General features: G+C 37.8%; 1 protein-coding gene across 5 annotated transcripts in view; it reads left to right on the top strand.

Moving 5' to 3' along the window:
• lrp8 (low density lipoprotein receptor-related protein 8, apolipoprotein e receptor) overlaps positions 1-23,627 on the top strand; it is a 191,677-nt gene that overhangs the window by 97,555 nt on the left and 70,495 nt on the right. For all 5 annotated transcript variants that reach the window (XM_058403785.1, XM_058403784.1, XM_058403783.1 and 2 more), the window contains exon 4: positions 23,193-23,321. In XM_058403785.1, the coding sequence (XP_058259768.1) occupies positions 23,193-23,321 (129 nt within the window). The remainder of the gene's footprint in view (positions 1-23,192; positions 23,322-23,627) is intronic.

Here is a 23,627-nt window from a genome sequence, read left to right as displayed (position 1 = left end):
ACACAGTAAGCAGGGGGCAAGACTCAAACCCAGGTCACTGGAGGTGTGAGGCAAATGTGCTAACCACTAAGCTAAAGATAACAGCTTAAACATCAAATTTTAGCTGATTATGAACAAGCACTTGGAGCATCTCAGCGAGCAGAAATGGGTTTGATATCAACATTTACTTTGAAGATGTGTGGAAAAAAATATTTTTGTTCTTTTGGAAGTTCTCTATGAATATATTGCCCCTAGGTGCCCAGGTAAAAAAAACAACAAAAAACTGCAAATTCTAATTATAAAGCCCCGAGTGTCTCCTTTTATTCAAACCATTAAACACTACTCTGGAGCACAACATTAAAATAAATTCAATGCAGAACATAGACACCCCTTAAATAGGTGCAAATTTAATTTATTGGCCTCCGGTTAAGTTAAGAGTTTATACATATACAGTATGTCTACACTTACTAACTAGACAATAAGCTGAATTTACATGGAAAATATCTTAAAGCCCTTGTTTCCAAAATAGCTTCTTTATTATAGCATCTACACCTGTCTGCAGAAAAAGCTTTCTCTAAGCTAAGAGGTTAATGAATTTCCTTTTCTTGGCCAATGTGCCTCTGGCCAGGACTATATTTGGTATAGGTCAGGGCTTCTTCTTCTAACTTTTTACAGCCAGGTACTCCTTCAGCTCCCTCTAAAATAAATTCCACTCTGCCCTTCAGCACAGATTTATTAATAAAATAATCCACATATTCAAATGTTAAGCTCCTTATTTAAATATGTACAATGATATTTTGGGTGTACATCTGAGCCGAGGAGCTTTTACCTGCCTGAACTTTCCACCGAGAGAACAAGGTCTGATTTAACATTTATTTATAAGCCTACTCCTGTTTGAGGTTTGGATTAAATCTTGAATTAATCAAACGAAACTCCCTGGCTATGTTCCATGGACTTCTTGGGAATCTCCAGTCCCCATTCGGAGAATCACTGGTACTGTATAACTGACCTCGTGTCTAACAAACGCAATTTTTCTCTAGACAGTAACTGGAGTGACTTTGTTCCCGCTTACTCAGCCTACGTCTGACCGTGAGCAGCATTTTCAGCTGCGAAGTTATTTAAATGATTGCAGTGTATTAGGTTGTGTGTTCATGGTGAGTAATTCTACTGCACAATTTAATGCAATTCAGGGAATGATTATAATTTGCAGGGTGGCTGAACTACGACTGAAATAATTACATTCTACACCTAATGTACGGTAAAGTAGGAGTCACGTGTACCCAGTCATCGGCCTTGACTTATTTTCACTCCTTTCTGCGGCATGAGAAATATGTACAAAATACACCGATACACCACGCAGTGGGTTATACTTGCGTTGCTGAGGCACCGCTTTTCTAACATGGCTTGCACGGTTGCATAGCACGGTTGATGAATTGCTGCTGCCGGGGGGGTGGGGGGTCTGCACTATTTACATTTGCTCACTTTTATCCAAAGCAATTTGCAAAAGAGATTTGAGATCACAGCTTCAGCCCAAAGCCTTAACCACGGAATCACAACTTGCTTCTATCAAGCACTATGTCATTTTTTGAGTCGAGGTTCGAGGTTAATTTATCTGTAAATTCATCTAGCTTTCTTCATGATTCCATGTGAAGTGTTAAGGCAATGAAATAAAGCAACAGAATCAGTAATTATTCTGTAATTGTCTCTGTCAAACTCTTATAAAAGCACACAGATCATTCAAAGTCCCCAAAACGAACTCTCAATCTCTCTTTGGTGTCTTGTTTAACTGTGTAGTTACACATATACTGTAATTACACACAACTATAGTGTATTGGGGATGGTTTCACTGTTACGGAAACGGATGCAGGAATCGGTAGTCTGGTGGTTAAGACAGTGAACTACTGCTTGAAAGGTTATGAGTTCAAATCTCATCACTGTTACTACTAGGCGCTTGAGCAAAGCTCTTAACCTGCAACTGCTTGGTTGTATAAATGTAAGCTGGTCTGGATAAGGGTGTCTGCTAAACACCTTCAGTGTAGATAGTTAAGGATCAGGGTTCAAGCCCCACTGTTGGGCAAATGAGCAAGGCCTTTAACCCTCCTCCAGGGGTGATGTATCTTAGCTGCCCCTATGCTCTCACCCCAACTTCATCAGCTGGGATATGTGAAGAAAAGAATTCCACTGTGCTGTCATGTAGGTGTGGCGATAATAAAGACGTCTTGCCCTCAGTTCTTCTTCTTCAGGTTTAGCTTTTGTAGATATATAAGTACATGTATAGCACCTTAAACAAGCGAAATTATTAAAATGTAAAATAAATATTGTAAAGTTAAAAATAAAAATTTATATTCATCCCTACTGAGAGCCTCCTGGTGGTCCAGTGGCAGGATCCCGTGCTCTCATTACCGCAGCCTGGGTTCGATTCCCGGGCAGGAAGCTAACCCAGCCTCTAAAGAGTTAACTCTCAGTGACAGTCCCAAGGCTGGATAAAATGGGAGGGTTGAGTCAGGAAGGGCATAAATCCTGTGCCAAATCAAAACGTGGATCGGAGCAGCCGAAAGAACAACAACATTCATCCCTACTGAGGAAATCAGAGGCAACAATGGCAAGAAGCATCTCCCTGAGAGGAACACTAGCGCTAGTTACATTCAGAGCATGGAGTTTGCAAGTGGGAACCCAACTCTCTTGTGCTGTGCTCGATGTAAGTCACACTCTCATCTTAAAAAACATTCAGAAGTCCATAAAAATGGTGCAACCAGATATTCAGTAGGATGCAGAATGATAAACGATTGTTTTTCTAATCTGCTCTTGCCTTTCAGGTGGATGTCAGGCACAATTTGTGTCAAATAATTGTTCTGTATTGAAAATGTTACCAGCAAATACATGCATGGCTCATAATAACATGAAATATTAGGGAAAATTACACCATATAATTCCTGATCTACATTTCTACAAAGTATTAATACAGCAGTGGTTCGATTTCTTGTCCCTAACAAATAAATGTATTCAAATAAATTATGATGTACGTTCAGATCAGAATCTCCACAAAAATTCTCTAAAACACTAATCATATATATTTCTCTGTCTCTTCTATCATTCCACTTAGATTAGTTTTTAATAATCACTGCTACTTCCATCTCAGCCAACCTCAGAAACATGCCTCAGTCAGCTAAAAAAAAAAAATGCATCTAATTATATTGATTTTCCTCGTAAGCATCGGGCGGATTTGCAAGAGAGACTCCTGCAAACAGATTAAAGAAAAAAAATCCACGAGAGACGCCATCTCAGGATCTAATAATGACAGGATATGAGAATGAAATGCTGTTCGAGAGTATTAATAGAAAACTTTTTAATATCTCACCATGGAAAGTTCATTTTCAGCGACAGAAATATCGCAGACCTTTTGGCCAAACATTTGCCTTTGTCAAATGATATTTCACTTCCAAACACATTAAAATATTGACTTTTTATTTTTTTTTTCTCAGGTTGTTTTCTTTCCACAGCTGTAGAGATAAGGAGCTGTTTTGAAAGTGAAAAATAGTTGCAGACGTCAGTAAGAACCAAAAATTGACAATTTAATGCAAGGGGATACATTCCTAGCCATGCATTCTCAATAATGTAATGCTCTTTTATGTCCCAATGCAAAAAAAAAAAAATGATGGTTTTCTTTATATTTAAAAAAAAATAATAATTATTATTGAGTTGAGTAAAGTAGTGTATATCTGCACACACACATTCACACGATCATACACACTCAGGGCAATTTAGCATTGCATGTTCATCTGTGTACATGTTTCTGGGTTCTCTGTGGCACCTAATGTTGGGTCACAGCACCAGACCCCCTCTAACTACCCCTTAAATCCCCTCATTTGCACATTTTGCACCTATTCTGTAATATAACTCCTTTGAATAGCAGTTATTTAACTCTTCTTAACTCTGTGATGGGAAGACAGTCGTGCTACATGTCATATTATGTATGGTCATGTATGTGACAAATGAAATCTGTCCCTTTAGTGTCTAAGCACTATATTTCCATTTAGTATTTCAAATCATCAATTCAAAACTGCTCAATTTTTACTCTAATTCACAACTTTTATTCTGTTCAAAGGTCAAAAACAAGCTACTAACTTGGTAAAAAGGGATCGGATGTGTTACGCTTTTCTCTGACCAGTTGCATTACAAAGGCTCACCTTTCTTCTATAAAAAAATCGTCTCCCCACCTGCAGCTTTCTTTCTTTCTTTCTTTCTTTCTTTCTTTCTTTCTTTCTTTCTTTCTTTCTTTCTTTCTTTCTTTCTTTCTTTCCTTTTTTGCCTTTTGTTTCAGGCTTCATGTTCTGTAGTACGCTACTCCTTTCTTATGCCACAGGCTGAATTTGACCAAAACACACATCGCTTTCATCAGAGGGGTCACTAACACAAAAGGCCACAGCTGCCAGGCAAATAAAGAACATTTTTAGAATGAAATTTTATGCCTAAAAATGGAGTGGTATTATAACTATGTAAGTCTGTCATGATACTATTACAGCTTATCAAATATGCCCGTTACTCAGATTCACTATTACCCCCTGTCTGATGCCCCTGCTCCACACACGCACTGTAACTTGAGCTCATTATCGACCCGGAAGATGCGAAAGGGCAACACTACCCGCTATGCCACCCTGCTGCCCGACAGCATGGATTATTTAAGCCAGTTATTAATGAGACACTTAACAATGCAATGCAGTGCCTCACAATGTCTGTACTGTGACTGGCTTAGCTTTATTAATCATAGCGGTTGTCTATTAAATAGCATGGTGATGTGTTTAGAATAATTATCCATTTCGGTGATTGTGAATTTTGTGGAAGAACCGCACACAAGTGATTTAATATAATGTGAAGTTAATAGAACCGCCATCACTTAGCAAACACAACCCAGTGTTTAAATACAGTCCATTTTTTTAAAAATACACAGCTACAAAATTATTTTCTAAAGTGTTTATTGTTCACATTTGGCTTATTAGTCATTAGGAAAAGGAAAGCCAAGCTCACGTTGCATGCTGTAATTTCTACTGAGTCCGAAGACAAAAGCCAGCACCGTTGTGTGCACCTTCGTAGTAGTTTTGCCACTTAATTATTTTAATATTAGGGTCGGATCCAGTCAGATGCACCGGATGGGTTCAATTTCATGCTTCAGGTGGCGGTTCCCTAAAGTAATTTCCCATGTGGCCGCACTCTCTCTGCGCTGTCTGCGCCAGTCCTCTTGCCCAGTTGTCCTCTCCTGTCCTGGAGTACAGTTTGGACCCTCAGCATGGCCTGATTGCTTCTTAGCAAAGTCGCCAATGTAGGCATTTTAATTTCAGTCCTATCAGAGCTGATTCTCCTCACTGAGTGTAAACACCAGAGTTCATTTGCTGACTACAAACACTTTCTCGCTGTGCACCAATGGGATTTCTGGGCACACTCTTCTTCCCTGGCTCTTTCTTCTCTTGTAACAAGTGCTAATCAGGTGTACATGTCGGAGTTGTAAAGCATCCAGTTTTACAAATACAAACAGGATGAGATGTGTGAGGAGAGTAGGACAGAGGCGGTTAGTATGGATTTCACGTGTGTGCATGTGTGTGTGCACCTATGTTTGGTGTCGGTGAGTATATGTGTGTACAAATGTATAAAACACCCAAAGAAAGATGCAAGCTGATGTATGTGATGCTTCTTGCCTGAAACAAATGTTTGACCTAACAAATGCATAATACACTAAAAAAGCCTAATGTGTGGATAACTTACTTCAGCCAAACTTCAGGTATTAAATTGGTCAAAACCTACTTCTGTAAAAATAAAATAAAATAAAATAAAATAAAATAAAATAAAATAAAATAAAATAAAATAAAATAAAATAAAATAAAATAAATAATAACAACAACAACAACAACAATAATAATAATAATAATAATAATAATAATAATAATAATAATAATATTTAATTAAAGCAGTATAGTCTAACAAATGAACTGTTTTCTCTAAATTCTGAGTTAGTATTTCAAATAATTTGAGAACATTCCTGAAAATAATAAATCTTTTTGTTGTGATCACAACATTTTGTGATCACACCGTTTTCATTAGTAATAGCCAGAGAGTCTTTTTTTATAGTTATTAGTTACACATAAACAAATAAAATAACACACTGTGGAAAAATAGTGTGATTATTTGTTTTACAGGTTTCGCACTAGGCTTTAAACTAGAGTCTTATACACTCACTACAGACACCAGTGAACTCTGGTACTTCCTGACAAGCTTCAGTGGTCTTTGAAATTTCTCTGCATTCGATTTAATTCAATTTATTTGTATAGCACTAAAGCAGCTTCACAGAAGTATAGAAACATTACTATTTATCCCTAACATTTATCCCTAATGAGCAAGGCGATGGTGGCAAGGATATAAATGCATTAAGAAGAGGAAGCAGAATTCATTTGTCACATAAATGAACATTACAGCCCACTGAAATTCTTTTCTGTGCATATTCCAGCTTGTTACGATGCTGTGGTCAGGGCACAGGGTCAGCTATTATACAGCTTTTCTGGAACAGAAAGGGTTAAGGGCCTTGCTCAAAGCCCCAACTGTGACACCATGCACCATGGAGGTGCTAGGGGCTTGAACTCCTGGCATTCTGACCAGAAAACCATTAAGCCGCCACTGCCGTAGCAGCTAATGAAAGGTCAATTGACAGGATAAGATGAAGCAATGGCTTTCCATTTATTTGCATCAGACAGTAAAAGGAGTAAATGGACCTGAGGAAACATTGGACCACACATGGCATATGATCGGTCTGAAGAATGATTAGAACAGTTTGGATTTATTTATATTATATTTACCGTGTCATATTTAATTAGCATAGAATTGAGAATATCTCAGTGCAGATTTCTGTTGTAATGCTGCTGCTTGCTGATGTTGAAATCGCAGCTCAGTTTTGCATATAAAATGATTAAAGCCCATTTGATACACTCATACCCACACCACACACACTACCGCTTCATAGCTCTGCTCAGTATGAGCCAAAAGCAACTAATATCTACTCCTTTGGTTGTCCCTTTCCACTGATGGACAGGATTGAGTGGGCGGAGCATCAGATGGACTACAAACAGTAATTATACACCTACAAAATTGACCTATTACACAATGATGAATGTGACTTTTCATTGTTACTTGTTCTTGATGAGGGACTTTGATGCTAGCTATGAAGTGCTCATCATGTTGGGAATGAGCTGCCAATGCTCAAATGTGAAAGGTCGCTGTTCCTCGGAGGGTAAGTTAATTGGCAAATGGCCCAGAGACACACATTCTCATCCACTCTGTTTATCCCCTCAGTGATGGGGTGTCTGTTAGAGACCAGATACCGAGGTGGCCTCGGTGTGTCCGTGCGTGCGCATGTATGTGTTAGTGGGGTTTAATCGATTTTGTGTGGCTTTGTGGTTACAGATAATGAATAATTTAAATGGCACCTCTATGGGCGTTTAATGTCACCTTTAAAAGTCTTAAGGCAGAAAAGACAATCGAACCTGCACATACAAAAGGAACTTTTCTAAGCCTCAGGGGGCTTTAATACCATCTTCCTGTCGGAATTCACCTCTTACCCCAAGATTGATCCTAAGTATTGTACAGACATCTATAAATTCATCATGGAAGAAAAGACTGTCCTAGACATCTAATTCCTGTCCAAGCTTTTTTATGCAATTTTTACTGATTATTCTCATTTCTTTCTATTTATTGGTCATTGAATGAGGAAAAAAACTTGCCTGTGAATATTTTTAGCATTAATAACTCCAATACTATATATATATATATATATATATATATATATATTTTTTTTTTTTTTTTTTTTTTTTAAATAATCTTGGTGTGTAAAAACACAAAGCTCTGGCAATGAATGGAGAACAATCGTTAAAGCAGCAGAAACCAGGTGCAGATAGAAAAATTGTGCCACATCTGAGACACGGAATTTGAGTTAATTACTATAGGAAATGATTTTCTTTGCTTTATAATAAATTACATACTGCTGTCCGGTGTGACTTTTACGGATTTTAAGTACGGATTTTAAATCTCATTCTTCCATCTATCTGTACAGTCTTTTACTGACTGCCACAGCTTGATAGATCCACCTCAAGTTGACAGGGTGTTATTTTCATCAGGTGCTACTCCTTTTTTCCCCCCAACTAACAGATCTTTGGTGATTTTAGCCAGTGCGTTTCAGAGAGCACTTGTTTATAAAATGCCTCTGATTTATTTAGATATCGTTTTGCAGTGTCTTTTGTGATGAGGTCAGAGGTGAGGTTTGCTTCTGATGGCTCTTCCATGCAGATGAGGTTTGTTTAAACAACGCTGCACGGTCGAACAGTGCACTCCTGATTCAGCCGAATTTTACTGCAGGTCTTTAGTGTCATCTGAGGATTTCGCTTTGCCTTGCTGAACAATATACTAGCAGGTCTATCTGAGCATTTCCTTGTTTTTCCAGATCTTTCCTTGATTTCCGTATTTATCTTTAACTTCCATTTCTTAATAGCATTTCCTACAGTGGAACGTGTGAGCTGGAGGCAATTCTCTAGGACTTATTTAGATTTTTACAATATGCAATAATACATAAAGTAAACAGGGAAAATTAGAGCTAGTTTAAGTGTTTCAGGAAGAGGTAGGTCTTCATCCATTGTTTGAAGACGGTCAGTGACTGTTGTTCGGACATCTTGGGGAAGTTCATTCCACCACCTCGGTGCCAGAACAGAAAAGAGTCTAGATGTATACCTACCTCGTACCCTGAGAGATGGTGGGACCAGTCGAGCAGTGCTAGTAGATCAGAGGGAGCCAGGTGCAGTATGAGGAGTAAATGCACTAGACTCCATGGTTGTTGAATGTTAGTACAAGAAGAAGACGCTCTGAAGACATCTCTTGATCTAAGTAACATGTCCTAATGAGTCAATTAGAAACTTAAGTAACTTAATTAATTAATACGTTAATCAAAGGCTGTTCAAACTTGCCATAATTATTATTTATATATTTATATTTATATGATGCATTTTATGAAATTTAAAGCCCATTGTGTACCTCTTTTTGCTTCAGAAATCAACAAAATACGTCATTTGGCCAGCAGTGTGATACAACTTACACAGCACTGTAAAAAAAAAAACACTCTAAAGCAATATAATGAAAATGTTTTAATAAAATAATGATTAAATACCACAAATGACTCTGAAGATCAGCAAAAAGGGAAAAATATTATTATAATTATTTTATTATTATAATTTAATCATAATTTAATTGCATTTCAAGCGGCATAAATCTGAGGTTTTATAACATTTTCTATTCAATTATTCTATGCTTCTGAAGAAAATACTAGGAAAGAAAAACGGTCTATTTATTTGTATTTTTCTCTGTTTATTTGTTATTATTGTTATACAGTACATTATTATTATTTTTATTATTATTATTATTATTATTTTATATAATCTTCTTTGCAGTGTCTCCTGAGGGGTAACAGTTGTTATGGAGTTGACTAGGATGAAGTGTTACAAAGATTATATATTAAGATTATATATTACAATATTCTATAGTATTAATATGTTTGCTACTGCAAGTAAATAACCCTGACTATGATAAATGTGATCAGATCTAAAATCAATGTAATGAACTCACTCACAAAAAAGCCCTGATAATTAATGACTAATGATTGATAAAACAAGAAGAGGCAACAATACACCACCAACAATGTGATTAAACCCATCCCAAATATTATATCTGGTCCTAATTAATTTTATTTATTTATTTTTTATTTTTTTTTTGCAAATCTACTGTTGCAAATTCTTTGCATTAAATAGAGCAACGAAGAGAGAATTTTCATCACAATAGAAGATATCTTCTGCCATAATCCACATAAACCCCTTATTTATAATTCATAGCGGTATTGTTGTTACTCGATCCTTCCCCCCTTCCCATAAATCAAATGGTTTAGCCTAACAAGGCAGGAAATCGCCGGGCATCTCACACTAAATTAGCCAGCTGGAAAAAAAAAGAGTGTCTGCTTTCATGCTTTCATCATTACACGAGTCTTCGCTCTGTGTCGTCACCCTCTGAGGATTTCAAACAGAGGACAGATCTTATTAAAATATCCCAGTGAAGAGGATTGCAGCAGATTACAGGCTAGAAAGCATGCGCTTACGTCTACTGATGAAATGAATCGAAGACAGATTATACATAATGCAGTCAATCATGTGCTTTGTGTCTACCAGTAAGAATATGGGAGTGTGTAAATTCAGTGCATGTACAGGGAGGGGAGATTTTCTATTTTGTTTTGTGTAAATACAATTCTAGTTGCATTACAGATTTACACATATAATGGCTTGTAAGTCTGTCCTTGTTTGATATAATATGAATAATATCAGCATGTATTCATATAATGATTCGATATTAACCATCAATAGTAAGAACTAGCTAGATATTTACAGCATTGTGGATGAATTTTGCTCCATTCTTCTTGGCAAATAATCTTCAATTCCTGAATTCTCTCCTCGATTGTTTTAAATCTTCCATGAATTTCCATTGTGGTTTCTGTTAAGTCAGGAGATTTGGTCAAAGTTGGCGTCCATCTTATTTCCCAGTTTCAGTTTCTTGGCTGATGAGATTAACCCATTTTCCAGTACCAAAATTCAGTTTATCGGATATTTTCAATCAGTATAAACAAATGAAATATTTTATCGGCACTAGTGTGATATTAAATGAGTCAGGACTCTTGTTGGCTTTCGGTGGGAGTTGTGGGGTTTTCCCCCTGTTGTATAACCTTACATAGAATTTTAGTGGTTGAAGATAACACCTTCATATTTTAGATTCTTATGAATATGCAGTCAGGGCAACTCAGAGAGCAGAAATGGGTTTGATATCAACATTTACAAAAATATTTTTTGTTCTTTTGGAAGTTCTCTATGAATACATTGCCCATAGTTGTTGTTGTTGTTCTTTCGGCTGCTCCCTGTGTGTGAGGGGTCGCCACAGTGGACCAAGCGGTCCGCACAACAACTTGGCACAGGTTTTTTTTATCCAGGCTTGGGACTGGCACTGCATCCAGTGGCTGCGGTCTTGCGCATTGGCTGGGAATTGAACCCGGGTCTTACACATGTAGGCGAGAAACCTACCACTGAGCCACAGATGCCCCCACATTGCCCCTAGTAACTGAGGTAAAAACAGAAAAACTGCAAATTCTATTACTAAAGCTGAGTGTCAACTTTTGTTCAAACCATTAAACACTACTCTGCAGTGCGCCATTAAAATAAATTCAAATGCTAAACATAGACACCCCTAAAATAGGTGCAAATTTCATTTATTGGTCTCTGGTTAAAGAAACATTTATGTGAAAGTCAACTAATCATTTTAGTTTGCTCAGAACTTTTCTATGAGGATATTGTTGATATCTAGTTGGGCTAGATAAAAGTATGTACTATTAATGAGAAACTACAGATTCTAATAACTAAGCCCTGAGTATCTACCTTCATATAAGTCATTAGGCACCGCTGTGGAATGTGACATGACAAGGACATTCAGTGATGAACATGGAAACAAAAAAACAGGCACGAATTCCATATTTTGGCCTCTGTTTAAAAGAGTAAGGATTTGAGCGAGTTTGACAAAGGGCCAAATTGTGATGGCTAGACGACTGGATCAGAGCATCTCCAAAACTGCAGCTCTTGTGGGGTGTTCCCGGTCTGCAGTAGTCAGTATCTATCAAAAGTGGTCCAAGGAAGGAACAGTGGTGAACCGGTGACAGGGTCATGGGTGCTCAAGGTTCATTGATGCACATAGTGTGCAAAAGCTGGCCCATGTGATCTGCCCCAACAGATGAGCTACTGTTGCTCAAATTGCTGAAGAAGTTAATGCTGGTTCTGATAGAAAGGTGTCAGAATACACAGTGCATCACAGTTTGCAGCCACAGACCAGTCAGGGTGCCCATGCTGACCCCTTTGCACATCCCGAAAGCAGCAACATTGGGCACGTGAGCATTAGTACTGGACCACGGAGCAATGGAAGAAGGTGGCCTGGTCTGATTAGTCATATTTTGTTTTAAATCACGTGGATGGCCGGGTCCGTGTGCGTCTCTTACCTGGGGAACACATGGCACCAGGATGCACTATAGGAAGAAGGCAAGCCGGCGGAGGCAGTGTCATGCTTTGGGCAATATTCTGCTGGGAATCCCTGGGTCCTGCCATCCATGTGGATGTTACTTTGAAACGTTCCACCTACCTAAGCATTGTTGCAGACCATGTACACCCTTTCATGGAAACTGTATTCCCTGATAGCTGTGACCTCTTTCAGCAGGATAATGCACCGTGCCACAAAGAAAAAATGGTTCAGGAATGGTTTGATGAGCACAACAACGAGTTTGAGGTGTTGACTTGCCAATCCAGCATCTGTGGGATGTGCTGGACAAACAAGTCCGATCCATGGAGACCCCACCTCGCAACTTACAGGACATAAAGGATCTGCTGCTAACATCTCGGTGCCAGATACCACAGCACACCTTCAGGGATCTAGAGGAGTCCATACCTCGACGGGTCAGGGCTGTTTTCACAGTGAAAGGAGGACCAACACAATATTAGGCAGGCGGTCATAATGTTATGTCTGGTCAGTGTATACACTTTTCATAATGTTATATATTTTAAACTCAGATTGAATTATGGCAGCAATGTGTTTCGACGCATGGTACATGAGGAGTTTGTATAGAAAGTGGTGTGGTCTGATGAAGCGCAGTTTAAACTAAATGCTACAGTAAACCATCATGTTTCCCTCCACGGGCCCCAGACTTAACACCCCTCAATTTCTTTGTGTGGGAAACACTAAAGGATGTAGTGTACCGTAGAAAACTACCTCCACTGGCTGCTCTATGGGAAGAAATTGACATATCATGCAGAGCAATCCCTGTGGACACACTAGTCAATGTTTTTCATACAGTAGTTGACAGAAATTATAACTGTCTGGATGCTAATGGTGAACACTTTGAGCACCTAATGTGATAATGCAAACATGACTTTTCGATGTTTATATAAATTTATTAATACAAATTTTATGCATTTATATTTCATGTTGAAGTGTGTATACATTTCTTTTTGGGCCCGTTTGTATTTGTGTAGCATTTATAAGGAGAAATGAGTACAATAATTTGAATCTTTCGCATTAGTTCACAGTAATTAGCTTGCTCTGTGATAGCGCTTTTTATGTTGTACATCACAGGCTGTAAGTGGGAGGATTCATGACAGAGATGAGCGAGTAATAAGTGAATGCTCACACCTGTGCACATTTATAGCCTTTTGTCAGAGGGAATGTCCATGCACACACACACACACACACACACACACACACATGCGCGATGGGGGGTGTATAAAAGTTGTATAAAATGAGATAAATTGTAAGTCACTTTGGATAAGGGCATCTGGCAAATGTCGTAAATGTAAATGTAAACCCACACACACACACACACACACACACACACACACAGCCAAACGAATGTTGTGTGTAGCAGTGTCTTTATTTTTGTTAACGATGATTCAAATCTACTGAACAACAGACCGTAGAAGGGAGAAGGGGCTATATTTTGAAATGGAGATAATGATAATGAAGATGCCATAATTAGAGATGGAGATAATGAAAATGGCATACTTAGAGATAGCGATAATGAAGATGGTGTAATTAGAGATGGAGTTAATGAAGATGGCATAATTTGTTAAGAGCTATTCTTCGAGATGTGTTTTAAAGAGGGGATGCTTCCTACGTCGATGTGTTGAGGAAGCGCATTGGTTTTTTTGGGGGGGTTTTTTGGACCATGCTGCAGCTTATGTTTATTCCCTTAAGAGCAATACTCAGTCTTAAGAAACATGAAGCATGTGCGCTCATAGAAGTAGATCTCTGTATGATAACCCAGCGACTCAGCCCGCACACTTTCAAATGAGATTTTGATTCATTTGAGACGTCACTTCAGATGCCATATTGACAAAATAAAAGACTCATTTTCTAACCAAGTGGCCTTTGGCAGGAACTGGAATAGAGCGCGAGTGCCGAGTGACTCAGAGTTTCACAAACCCCGAAAGCAGGAGTGTCTCACAGCATTCACTGCAGCATTTTAATGATGTGTACAAAGAAGATTCGCCTTGGGGAATCATGAGGAATCTATGTGACATACACTGTAAACATTTAGAGGTTTGTGGTTATGAACATCGTATGAGAGACAATCAAACACAATCAATGTGAACCTTTCAGACTTTCGGTTTGACTAATGGCTCAAATGGCCTGAAGTGCCGGCATTATTTTCTTTTGTTTTATTGTTCGCTGTCTGCTTCTCACAGCAAATTTCAACGTAAGCTTTGTTCTTGACTGCATAGAATTTTTTTACAATCTGATTCTTAGTGAAGAGCACGTAAAAAGAAAATGGCTCATAATGACTGGTAATTCTGCGTTCTTAAGAATACTTCTCGTTTGGGAAAAACAGCTTGTGGCATAAACACAAGCAAATTTAATGCTATTATTGAAACTTTTTGAATCAGTCTGTAAATATAGAAAAATAAATAAATGCTTTAAAATCTGCGTATGTTACACTCGATATAAACATATACAGTGTAATATGTAGTAAAAATAAAAATAGTTCAGAGATATAATGAGCCTTAAAAATAAACGGCAGAATAATTATTATTATTATTATTGTTGTTGTTGTTGTTGTTGTTATTATTAAAAATAAATGTCAGAATTTATACAACAATAATAATAATAATAATAATAATAATTATTATTATTATTATTATTATTATTATTATTATTATTATTATTATTAAATATCCTTCTGCAGAAGTCCACCAATTTGCAAACAAACAGGGACTGACACTGCCAGTGGTGAGGATCGAAAACATGGACTAACATCACTTATATTAAACGTAACAAAAACAAACCGTAACTATGACATGGAAACTAAGACAACCTAAACAAAACATGACTATGCCATAAAACCTGGATAACAGTGCACACACACACACACACAAACACACAAAACATTACGTAGACAAAGTCAACATATATAAATATAATGACTGACCCTGACCAAGACAGCAAGACAGACATAAATAGAGCAGTACATCAGGGGAAAACAAGGGACAGGTGAGAAAGTGGGAAAACACATTAGGCAAAGGCCGTGACACCGCCCACATGGGGATAACATATGTCATGGCTGACCCTGTGCTATGACCATTACCCAAAGTATGTGATATGTGAAGCAAGAATTTCACTGTGCACTAATGTATATGTGACCAATAAAGACATCCTAACTTATTTCTGGATTGATTTGCATGAGCTGGTGTGAGAAATTCATGCGCTGCGATGCATCAACCCACATGAAGCAATCATTTCAGTCTCTTTAACACTGTTCTTCACTTTCCAGCCTTACTCTTTTCTCAACACTTCCATGTTCTTCTCCCTTCACTTCATGTGTTTGGGGTTTTTTTCTCTCTCCCCTTGTCAGGAGTTATTGGGACAGCTCCTTTGGTTTATTTATTGTTATTCCCACATGGGCAGTGCCACACCCTTTCCTAATGTGTGTCCCTTGTTTTCCCTTGATGTGCTGCTCTATATATCTTTGTCCTGCAGTGACAGTCAGTGTCAGTCAATATGCTTATGTGTCGATGTAACGGTGTATGTGTGCCTCAACGCCGGACACCATGTTATCTAGATTACTATGTTCTTCTTCTTTTGGCTTTTTCCTTCAGGGGTGGCCGCAGCAAATCATCTCCCTCCACCTATCCCTATCTTCTTCATCCTCAACACTTGCACCCACTAGCTTCATATCCTCATTTATTACATCCATATATCTCCTCTTTGGCCTTCCTCTTTGCCTCCTGCCTGGCAGCTCCATGTCCAACATTCTCCTACCAATATACTCACTCTCCCTCCTCTGAACATGTCCAAACCATCTTAATCTGGCCTTTGTCCCCCAAACGTTCAGCATCTCTAATTTATCTGCTAATTCTGTGAGTTTTCTGAATCTACAGAGACCTTGGAATTGAGACAGGAGTTACATACATTCTTCTTCTTCTTCTTCTTCTTCTTCTTCATGTTCTTTATCTTTATCTTCTTCCTATTATTATTAGTAGTAGTAGTAGTAGTAGTAGTATTAGTATAGACAGATAAACACAGCCAGTTCCTCAGGTGAATGAGAGCCAAGTGCGTTTGTGCTTCCAGATGTATTAGTCAACCACTTTTTAATTAGTAAATTACAAACCAATATTTGCTCCTCTCTCTTGTCGTTTGTGTATACGATGTTATTCATGTGGAATTTATCCGTTTTTAAATTATGCAACACACTGATTGTGCTGTGGAATGAGTCTGTAGGCTTATTAAAGGATTCTGCTCCCTGAGCTGCAAGCTATTTATTAACCTGATTATTTACACGTGATCATGGTGTAAAGTATTTATATTAACAGGCTGTTAGCTCAACTTCCTCCCAGCCTCTGCCTTGAAATCATACCAGCCTCGTTATGACCGCAAGCTGACCCCACTCTCTCTCTCTCTCTCTCTCTCTCTCTCTCTCTTTCTCTCTCTCTTTCCCTCACTCACTACCACTCTTTCTCTCTCTCTTTCCCTCACTCGCTACCACTCTTTCTCTCTCTCTCTCTCTCTCTCTCTCTCTCTCTCTCTCTCTCCCGCTTTCACTTATCTCTCCCTCACTCACTACCCTCCTCTCTCTCTCTTTCTAGTTTTTTCTCTATCTCACCCTCTCTCCCTCCCTCCCTCTTTATCTCCCCCCTCCCTAGATTTCCCACTATCTCTCCCTGACTTGCTACCTCTCTCTCTCTCTCTCTCTCTCTCTCTCTCTCTCTAGCTTTCCCTCTATCTCACACTCTCTCTCACTCTCTCCCTCTCTCTCTCTCTCTCTCTCTCTCTCTCAGCAAGTCTAATAAAGCTGTAAATCAGGCATGCGAGTGTTGGTGTGGGATTTGTGTTGCGTCAGCATATTATCCACTAGCAGCCCCTCATGTGTGTCACGTGACATCTCGAACTGTTCTTCACCTCCCTCCGCATTAACACAACCACGCACCTCTTTGTTCTCCTTCTACCTCCCACAGTGAGCTTTGAGGATCTGATACTGTACAGCTCAATGAGGGTCTCAATCCTGACAATAAACTGTCTGCTGGATAATTAGCTCTGTCACTGCTTATTTCTAGATTTCCTTTTTTTCCCCAGTAATGTGTGTCGATGTGTGTGTGTGTGTTTGTGTGTGTGTGTGTGTGTGTGCCACGGAGCAGGGGACTGGGGGTATTTTTATATCATAAATTCACAGTGTTTTCCAGTCACACACTCTTCTTGTAAGCTAGCTGAGTATAGCAGCAGCTCTTATGCGAAACGAAGGGATTAAATCACCCAATGAATCTAATATTAATGAAGGAAACAGAAACATCTAATGCACCACTGCATGCTGGGATTTCTCGAACAATAACAATGCGCTTTATTCATTACTTCTCCCATCCTTTATCTCTGTTCCCGTGGTGCTTTAATTTTCTCTCAAACGACTTGGACTGTGCTTTAATGAATTCGAAACGTACTGCCTCTAATCGTAGGCCATTGTGATTGGTCAGAATTTCAATACTGTGACCACCCGAGTGTTAAATATTATAAATACGTGCATTATTATAACTAAGCGCTTATCATATAACTCACGTGTATAAGAAAATGATAAAGTAAAAAGCAAGGTTAAAATAAAAATAAATAAATAAATAAATAAATACTTTTTAGCCATAATTAGTTTATAGCAGCAGTAATGGCATATGAACTTTATTGAAAATAAAATCCTATTACGTTAAATAACACTTTTAATCCAGTTTCTCAGTAGGCGTAGGACTTATGATATTTTTTTTTTTCCGTCTGCTCTAGGAGCAATTCTAATCTCATTTACATTCAGAGAATAAATCGTTTAAGTCATTATCGCATCATTAAAATTCTAGTGCGATTTTTGCTTTGTGTATCGTATATATTTAATCATCTGTACCTATTATTTCCCCCTTAGGTTAAAGCCATCCAAATTTATTCTTAAACAAAGATCCATCTTTAGCTATTAAAGTGGTGTTTAATTAACGAAAAATTTAATGGTCAATCATCATAGCCTCCATTTTTCCTTTTGATCATAGAGCATCTACATGTATCCTTTCTCAAGACAGTGACTTGACTCTGCCTTATTGTTATCCAAGCTGCTGCTCAGTTTGATTTTCTTATCATTACTCATTACTGACAAAGCTGTAAAGCTTAGAATTACAAAAAATAATTTTCTGCTGCTAGAGGTAGCTAACCAATGTATATGCTAAATACTCTCTCTCTCTCTCTCTCTCTCTCTCTCTCTCTCACCTGCCAGGAGACAGCATTAGCAAGGTAGTTCATCAACAGTGCATTAGCATACTGCAAGGGTACCTATTTTCGTCATCTTAGCATCGCCCAGTCCTGATGGAGAAACGTGGCCTGAATGTTAGAAGCAGCTCTGTTGTCCCGGTAGAGTGACACAGAAATGATGTTTCCATATAGACAGCAGGTCCATTACAGACAATCATACACTGTTGTGTTGAATTGCAGAAAGCAGACTCTGACCCACGGTTCAGTGGAACAAGTGTCTGGATCAATAGAGCCAGACAACAGTTGATGACGGAGATTCCCAGACGTACGCGTCAGTGGACGCTTGTGTACAAAACCGGCCGCTTTGTTCACCTCGGTGTTTGTTTCCTTCCAGTTCTGTTGTCTTCTGCTTATAAACTGCACGAGGCATATCAAATATTCATCTTTTACAGAATCCTCGATATCCGAAGTGCTGTAATGGAAACATTTTCCATTCAATTTGATTTGTATAGCGCTTTTGACAATGGACATTGTCTCAAAGCAGCTTTACAGAACATGGTACAAAAGTCCCAGAATAATGTCAGACAAAATCATCCCTAGTGAGCAAGCCTGAGGCGGCTGTGGCAAGGAAAAACTCCATTAGATAGTAAGAGGAGGATACCTTGAGAGGAAGCAGACCCAAAGGGGAACCTCATCCTCATTTGGGAGACACCGGAGAGTGTGTTTGTAAATGATTATAAACACCGGAGTGTGTGATTATGAACAATGTCCTTTCTACAGTCATGTACAGTCCATTGGAGTATGTAGAATTGCGTTGTGTGTATTAATTAGGAGCTTGTTGTCTTCCACAAGTCCACAAAGTGAAGTATGACATTTAGACGAAAACAATGGATGATTTTTCAAAAAATGATGGTCTTGTTATTCCTGGCAAGTGGCACAATTTTCACTTTCGCGACGGTTAAGCTTTGCTGTGTCTCTATCAGTGTAAAATTACAACCACATTCATGTCAGATGCATTCATATACCGAACCACCGGAGTACAGTTTTTCATTTCAAACTTCAAGACTAATCTACTCTGTGCTTCCGAGTGCACAAAAGTGTAAGAGTTATTTCAGGTGACACGCTAACCTTGAGAAGTGATAAGAATCGCACTGAAAGTCTTGTTGACCCCGAATCTGCTTTCCAGGCTCTATCTTTGGATCTGAATCGTTCTCGCGGAAACTGTCGATAAGCGCATCAATACATCTGACTCGGTCTTGCCAGAGTGTATATGTAACTGTCAGCATTCTGGTAGAAAGGAATCTATTCCGAACTTTTGGGCTGCTGACCTCCAGTGAATGGCACTGACCTTCACAAGAACTATGCAAACTTTATCACACCAGGACACACACCATCAGTTGTTTTAGACTACATTTAGTAAAGCATTTAGTAAAAATGTATATTTTATTATCAATTCTTTGAATCATACAGTGAGATTTGGCCAGAGCCTTGAAATGAACCTTTCACCTAACACATGAATGAATTATTTAATTAGTCAGCCATTCATTTTAATGATGTTGGAACAGATGCGTTAATTAAGGCAAGGACACTGTATCAGTGTGTGTAGTTTTCAACAACAAGATGAACCAGATGATGGCCTGCAGCTATACATGATGTGTTCTAATTATGCAAAACCCTAGCATGGTTTCTGCATGATAACCACTACACTAACAATCTACAACAACAACAACAACAATTATCTCACAACTGCTCTAAATTGGCATCTTTAGCAATGAACAGGAAAAAATGTCTAGCACTGAAAGGTAAAGGGTTATATTTAATTACTAACTGGTATTGCCTGTATTTTATTTTAGTACACTTTTATCAACCTCAAGTCAAATTGTTTAGATAGATAGATAGATAGATAGATAGATAGATAGATAGATAGACAGACAGACAGACAGACAGACAGACAGACAGACAGACAGACAGACAGACAGACAGACAGATAGATAGATAGATAGATAGATAGATAGATAGATAGATAGATAGATAGATAGATAGATAGATAGATAGATAGATAGATAGATAGATAGATAAAAATAATAATAATAAAATAATAAATTAATAATAACAAGGTAACGTAAATAATAAAAAATATAGATAGAAGACTAAATAAAAACTTTAAATATATAATACAATTAAATGTAGTAGTGTGGATTTGGAACACAGTCGTAGAATTAACCATAATTACATAAGTATTTCATTTTCTCCACATTAATCTAGCAGTGATCAGAGCAAATGTGTCATTACTAATGTCGATTTTATTGGTATTGTTGCAGGGGCGGTTGAGCACACAGTTGCTTATTGTTTATTATGTTTGCCTCGTTTCTCTGGGGTTAGGCATTCACTTCCCACCACCATCCTGCATGCACATCATTTTCTCTTGTGCTTCGGGGTTTCTTCAGGGTACTCCGGTTTCCTTCGTCTGTCCAAAGACATGTGTTGCAGGCTGATTGGCAGCTCTCAATTGTCTGTAGTGTGTGAATGGGTGTGTGAGGGTGTATGTGTGTGTGTGTGTGTGTGTGTGATTGTAGCATGTGATGGATTGGCACCCTGCCTTGTGTGACTCCCCTGGGACTGGATCCAGGTTTCCCAGCTCTGTCAGGGGTACAGAAGATGGATAGATGGCCTTGATGGTCTGAAGGCATTTTAGGGTTTGAGAGTTTAAAAAATGTCGGTACTAGCAACCTCAGGGTAAAGGTTATACATTTCTTTTATTTCATTTTCTTTCTTTCATTCATTTCTGCATTTTTTTCCCATGCACATCTCATGGGTTTCATTTCCCCAAACCCCATTAACAATGTTCCATCAGTATGACAGTGATCTGTATTATTGGATAAATATGATAATCTAACAGAACCTCCTGCTTTCATAACTGAGTTCTTCCCCTGAGGACAAATTGCAGCGAGGATGAGCTTCACTCTGTGACAGAAGAGAAAAAAGGAGAATGTAGCCGACACAAGCTCATTAGTTCTGTCCATAAGCTCACATGCAGCATGATGTGTTTCCTGGGAAATGATCCGTAAAGATGTTCATAGCTACGTATTTGTCTTTTCCTTCTGAGCTGAGAAGGAATTTGTTGTGTATGTTGTGGACTTGCGTTTTTTTTTTTTATCCACACAAAATAGAGGTATGTGTTGGGACTGGGGGAAAAAAACAAATGTGGACTATACTTAATTTCCTGCATGTGGGATCAACCAAATAAATAAATAAATTTAATTAGGCAAATAAATAAATAAATAAATTTAATTAGGCAAATGAATGAATAAATAAATTAATTAATTAATTTAATTAGGCTAATAAAAAACTAAATAAACAAAAAACGGAGAGTTAGCACACATACTAATGCACATACTCATGCAGAAACCTGTGATACTTATGTACTTCTAAACATGAACAAAAAATATATATGATTCCAAAACAAAACTGACAGGGGAAAAGACCTTGCCTGTGGTTGGGAAGATTTAACACAGCAAATAACAATCATGGTGAAGGTGAAGGGGTTTCTGAGATGAAGCACAGTGTCTAAAATAGCACTTTTCCCAATAGCCTCTGTTCCTGACATTCCATAATGTGTGGAGCTTCAGAGTGTTCATGGGTTTGATTCAGACTGTTTCAAACATGTGAAACGTTTGTTATGGCACAAGTTAGGTTTAACTGTATTTTAACTATCGATTGTTTTTATATAAGCTCCTAGAGAACAGTTCCTAAAAGGCCAAATTTATATGGGCTTAAAGCAAATTTATATATATAATTATAATTTATAGTTATATGTATATATATTTTTATTTATAATATTCCTAAAAGGGATATAAAGAATTTTAATGCATTTGTTTTTGAAAATAATTTTAAAATTAATCAAATATAAATAATAATATAAGTGAGATTTTTTTAAATTAATTTTATTAGATAGATAGATAGATAGATAGATAGATAGATAGATAGATAGATAGATAGATAGATAGATAGATAGATAGATAGATAGGCAGACAGACAGACAGACAGACAGACAGATAGATAGATAGATAGATAGATAGATAGATAGATAGATAGATAGATAGATAGATAGATAGATAGATAGATAGATAGATAGATAGGCAGACAGACAGACAGACAGACAGATAGATAGATAGATAGATAGATAGATAGATAGATAGATAGATAGATAGATAGATAGATAGATAGATAGATACTGTAGGGTAAATTGATTTTTGAACATTTTAAAATGATTAAAATAAAAATAATAAGTGTAAAAATAATAAATAAAAACATAATAAATAAATGCTAAAATAATAAATTAATTATATGGTAACATGTAAATAATAATAATGTGTGTTTTTTGGAATAAGCATAAATAGGTTCTCATTCATTTAGAAGAAATTTTGAATTATTGTACATAAGGGTGTCAGTAATTATGGATGGCTCTGTATATTAAATCTTCCTGAAACAAAATCAATCATTTATACTTTAAAGACAGCTCCAGATATGTGTGGAGTAAAACTGGAGGCCTCTATCAGAGGCGCTGAACTTTGGGCAAGAAAATCTCCTGAAGAGAAAACGAGGAGAAATTCGGAGAAGAGAAAGGGGTCAGAGTGGAACCTCTTTTTTTTTTTTTTTTTTTACTTCTGATGAAACCTCTTCTTCTGTGTTTCATCATAATTCAGTCCTGCAGTATATGATCATGCAGTATAGAGTTTTTGGTCTGCGGTAAAGATTTTTAAGTAGAACAGTATACAATAAAGATTTTTAGCCTTGAATGTGGAATGTCAGCTGATTTCTGTTGTTGTTATTGTTTTTTTATCTTCTTTCAGATCGGCAGGCATGTCCACCCGAGAAGTTTGACTGTGGAAGCAGCACAAACAAATGTGTGTCTCTGTCCTGGCGCTGTGACGGAGAGACGGACTGTGATAATGGAGCGGATGAGGAACACTGTGCTGCCGGTGAGGAGATGGGGAAGTGGGGAGTCATGATGGGCAAATTATAAAGGGGAGATATTTATAGGATAGAGCAGAATGTATGTATAGCATAGTAAGAAACCACTGCCTTTTTTTATACACAAGCACAATGACAAATATGTTCTACTCTTGTGAGTCTGGGTGAAATATCATCACCATTTCTTCCAGATCTTTCTTGGCTTTTGAACGTCTGCCTTTGATACTGCTGGTGAGATAAAATACCAGACTATCCTTGGTGCGTCATTGCTATTTCACGCCGGGTTGAGCAAGAGAGAATATAGAGAACTAGGG

The sequence above is a fragment of the Hemibagrus wyckioides genome, linkage group LG11, assembly GCF_019097595.1.
Source record: "Hemibagrus wyckioides isolate EC202008001 linkage group LG11, SWU_Hwy_1.0, whole genome shotgun sequence".
Taxonomy (NCBI): Eukaryota; Metazoa; Chordata; class Actinopteri; order Siluriformes; family Bagridae; genus Hemibagrus; species Hemibagrus wyckioides.
Note: the sequence above shows the minus strand (reverse complement) of the source record. Positions and strands in the feature narration are given on the sequence as shown.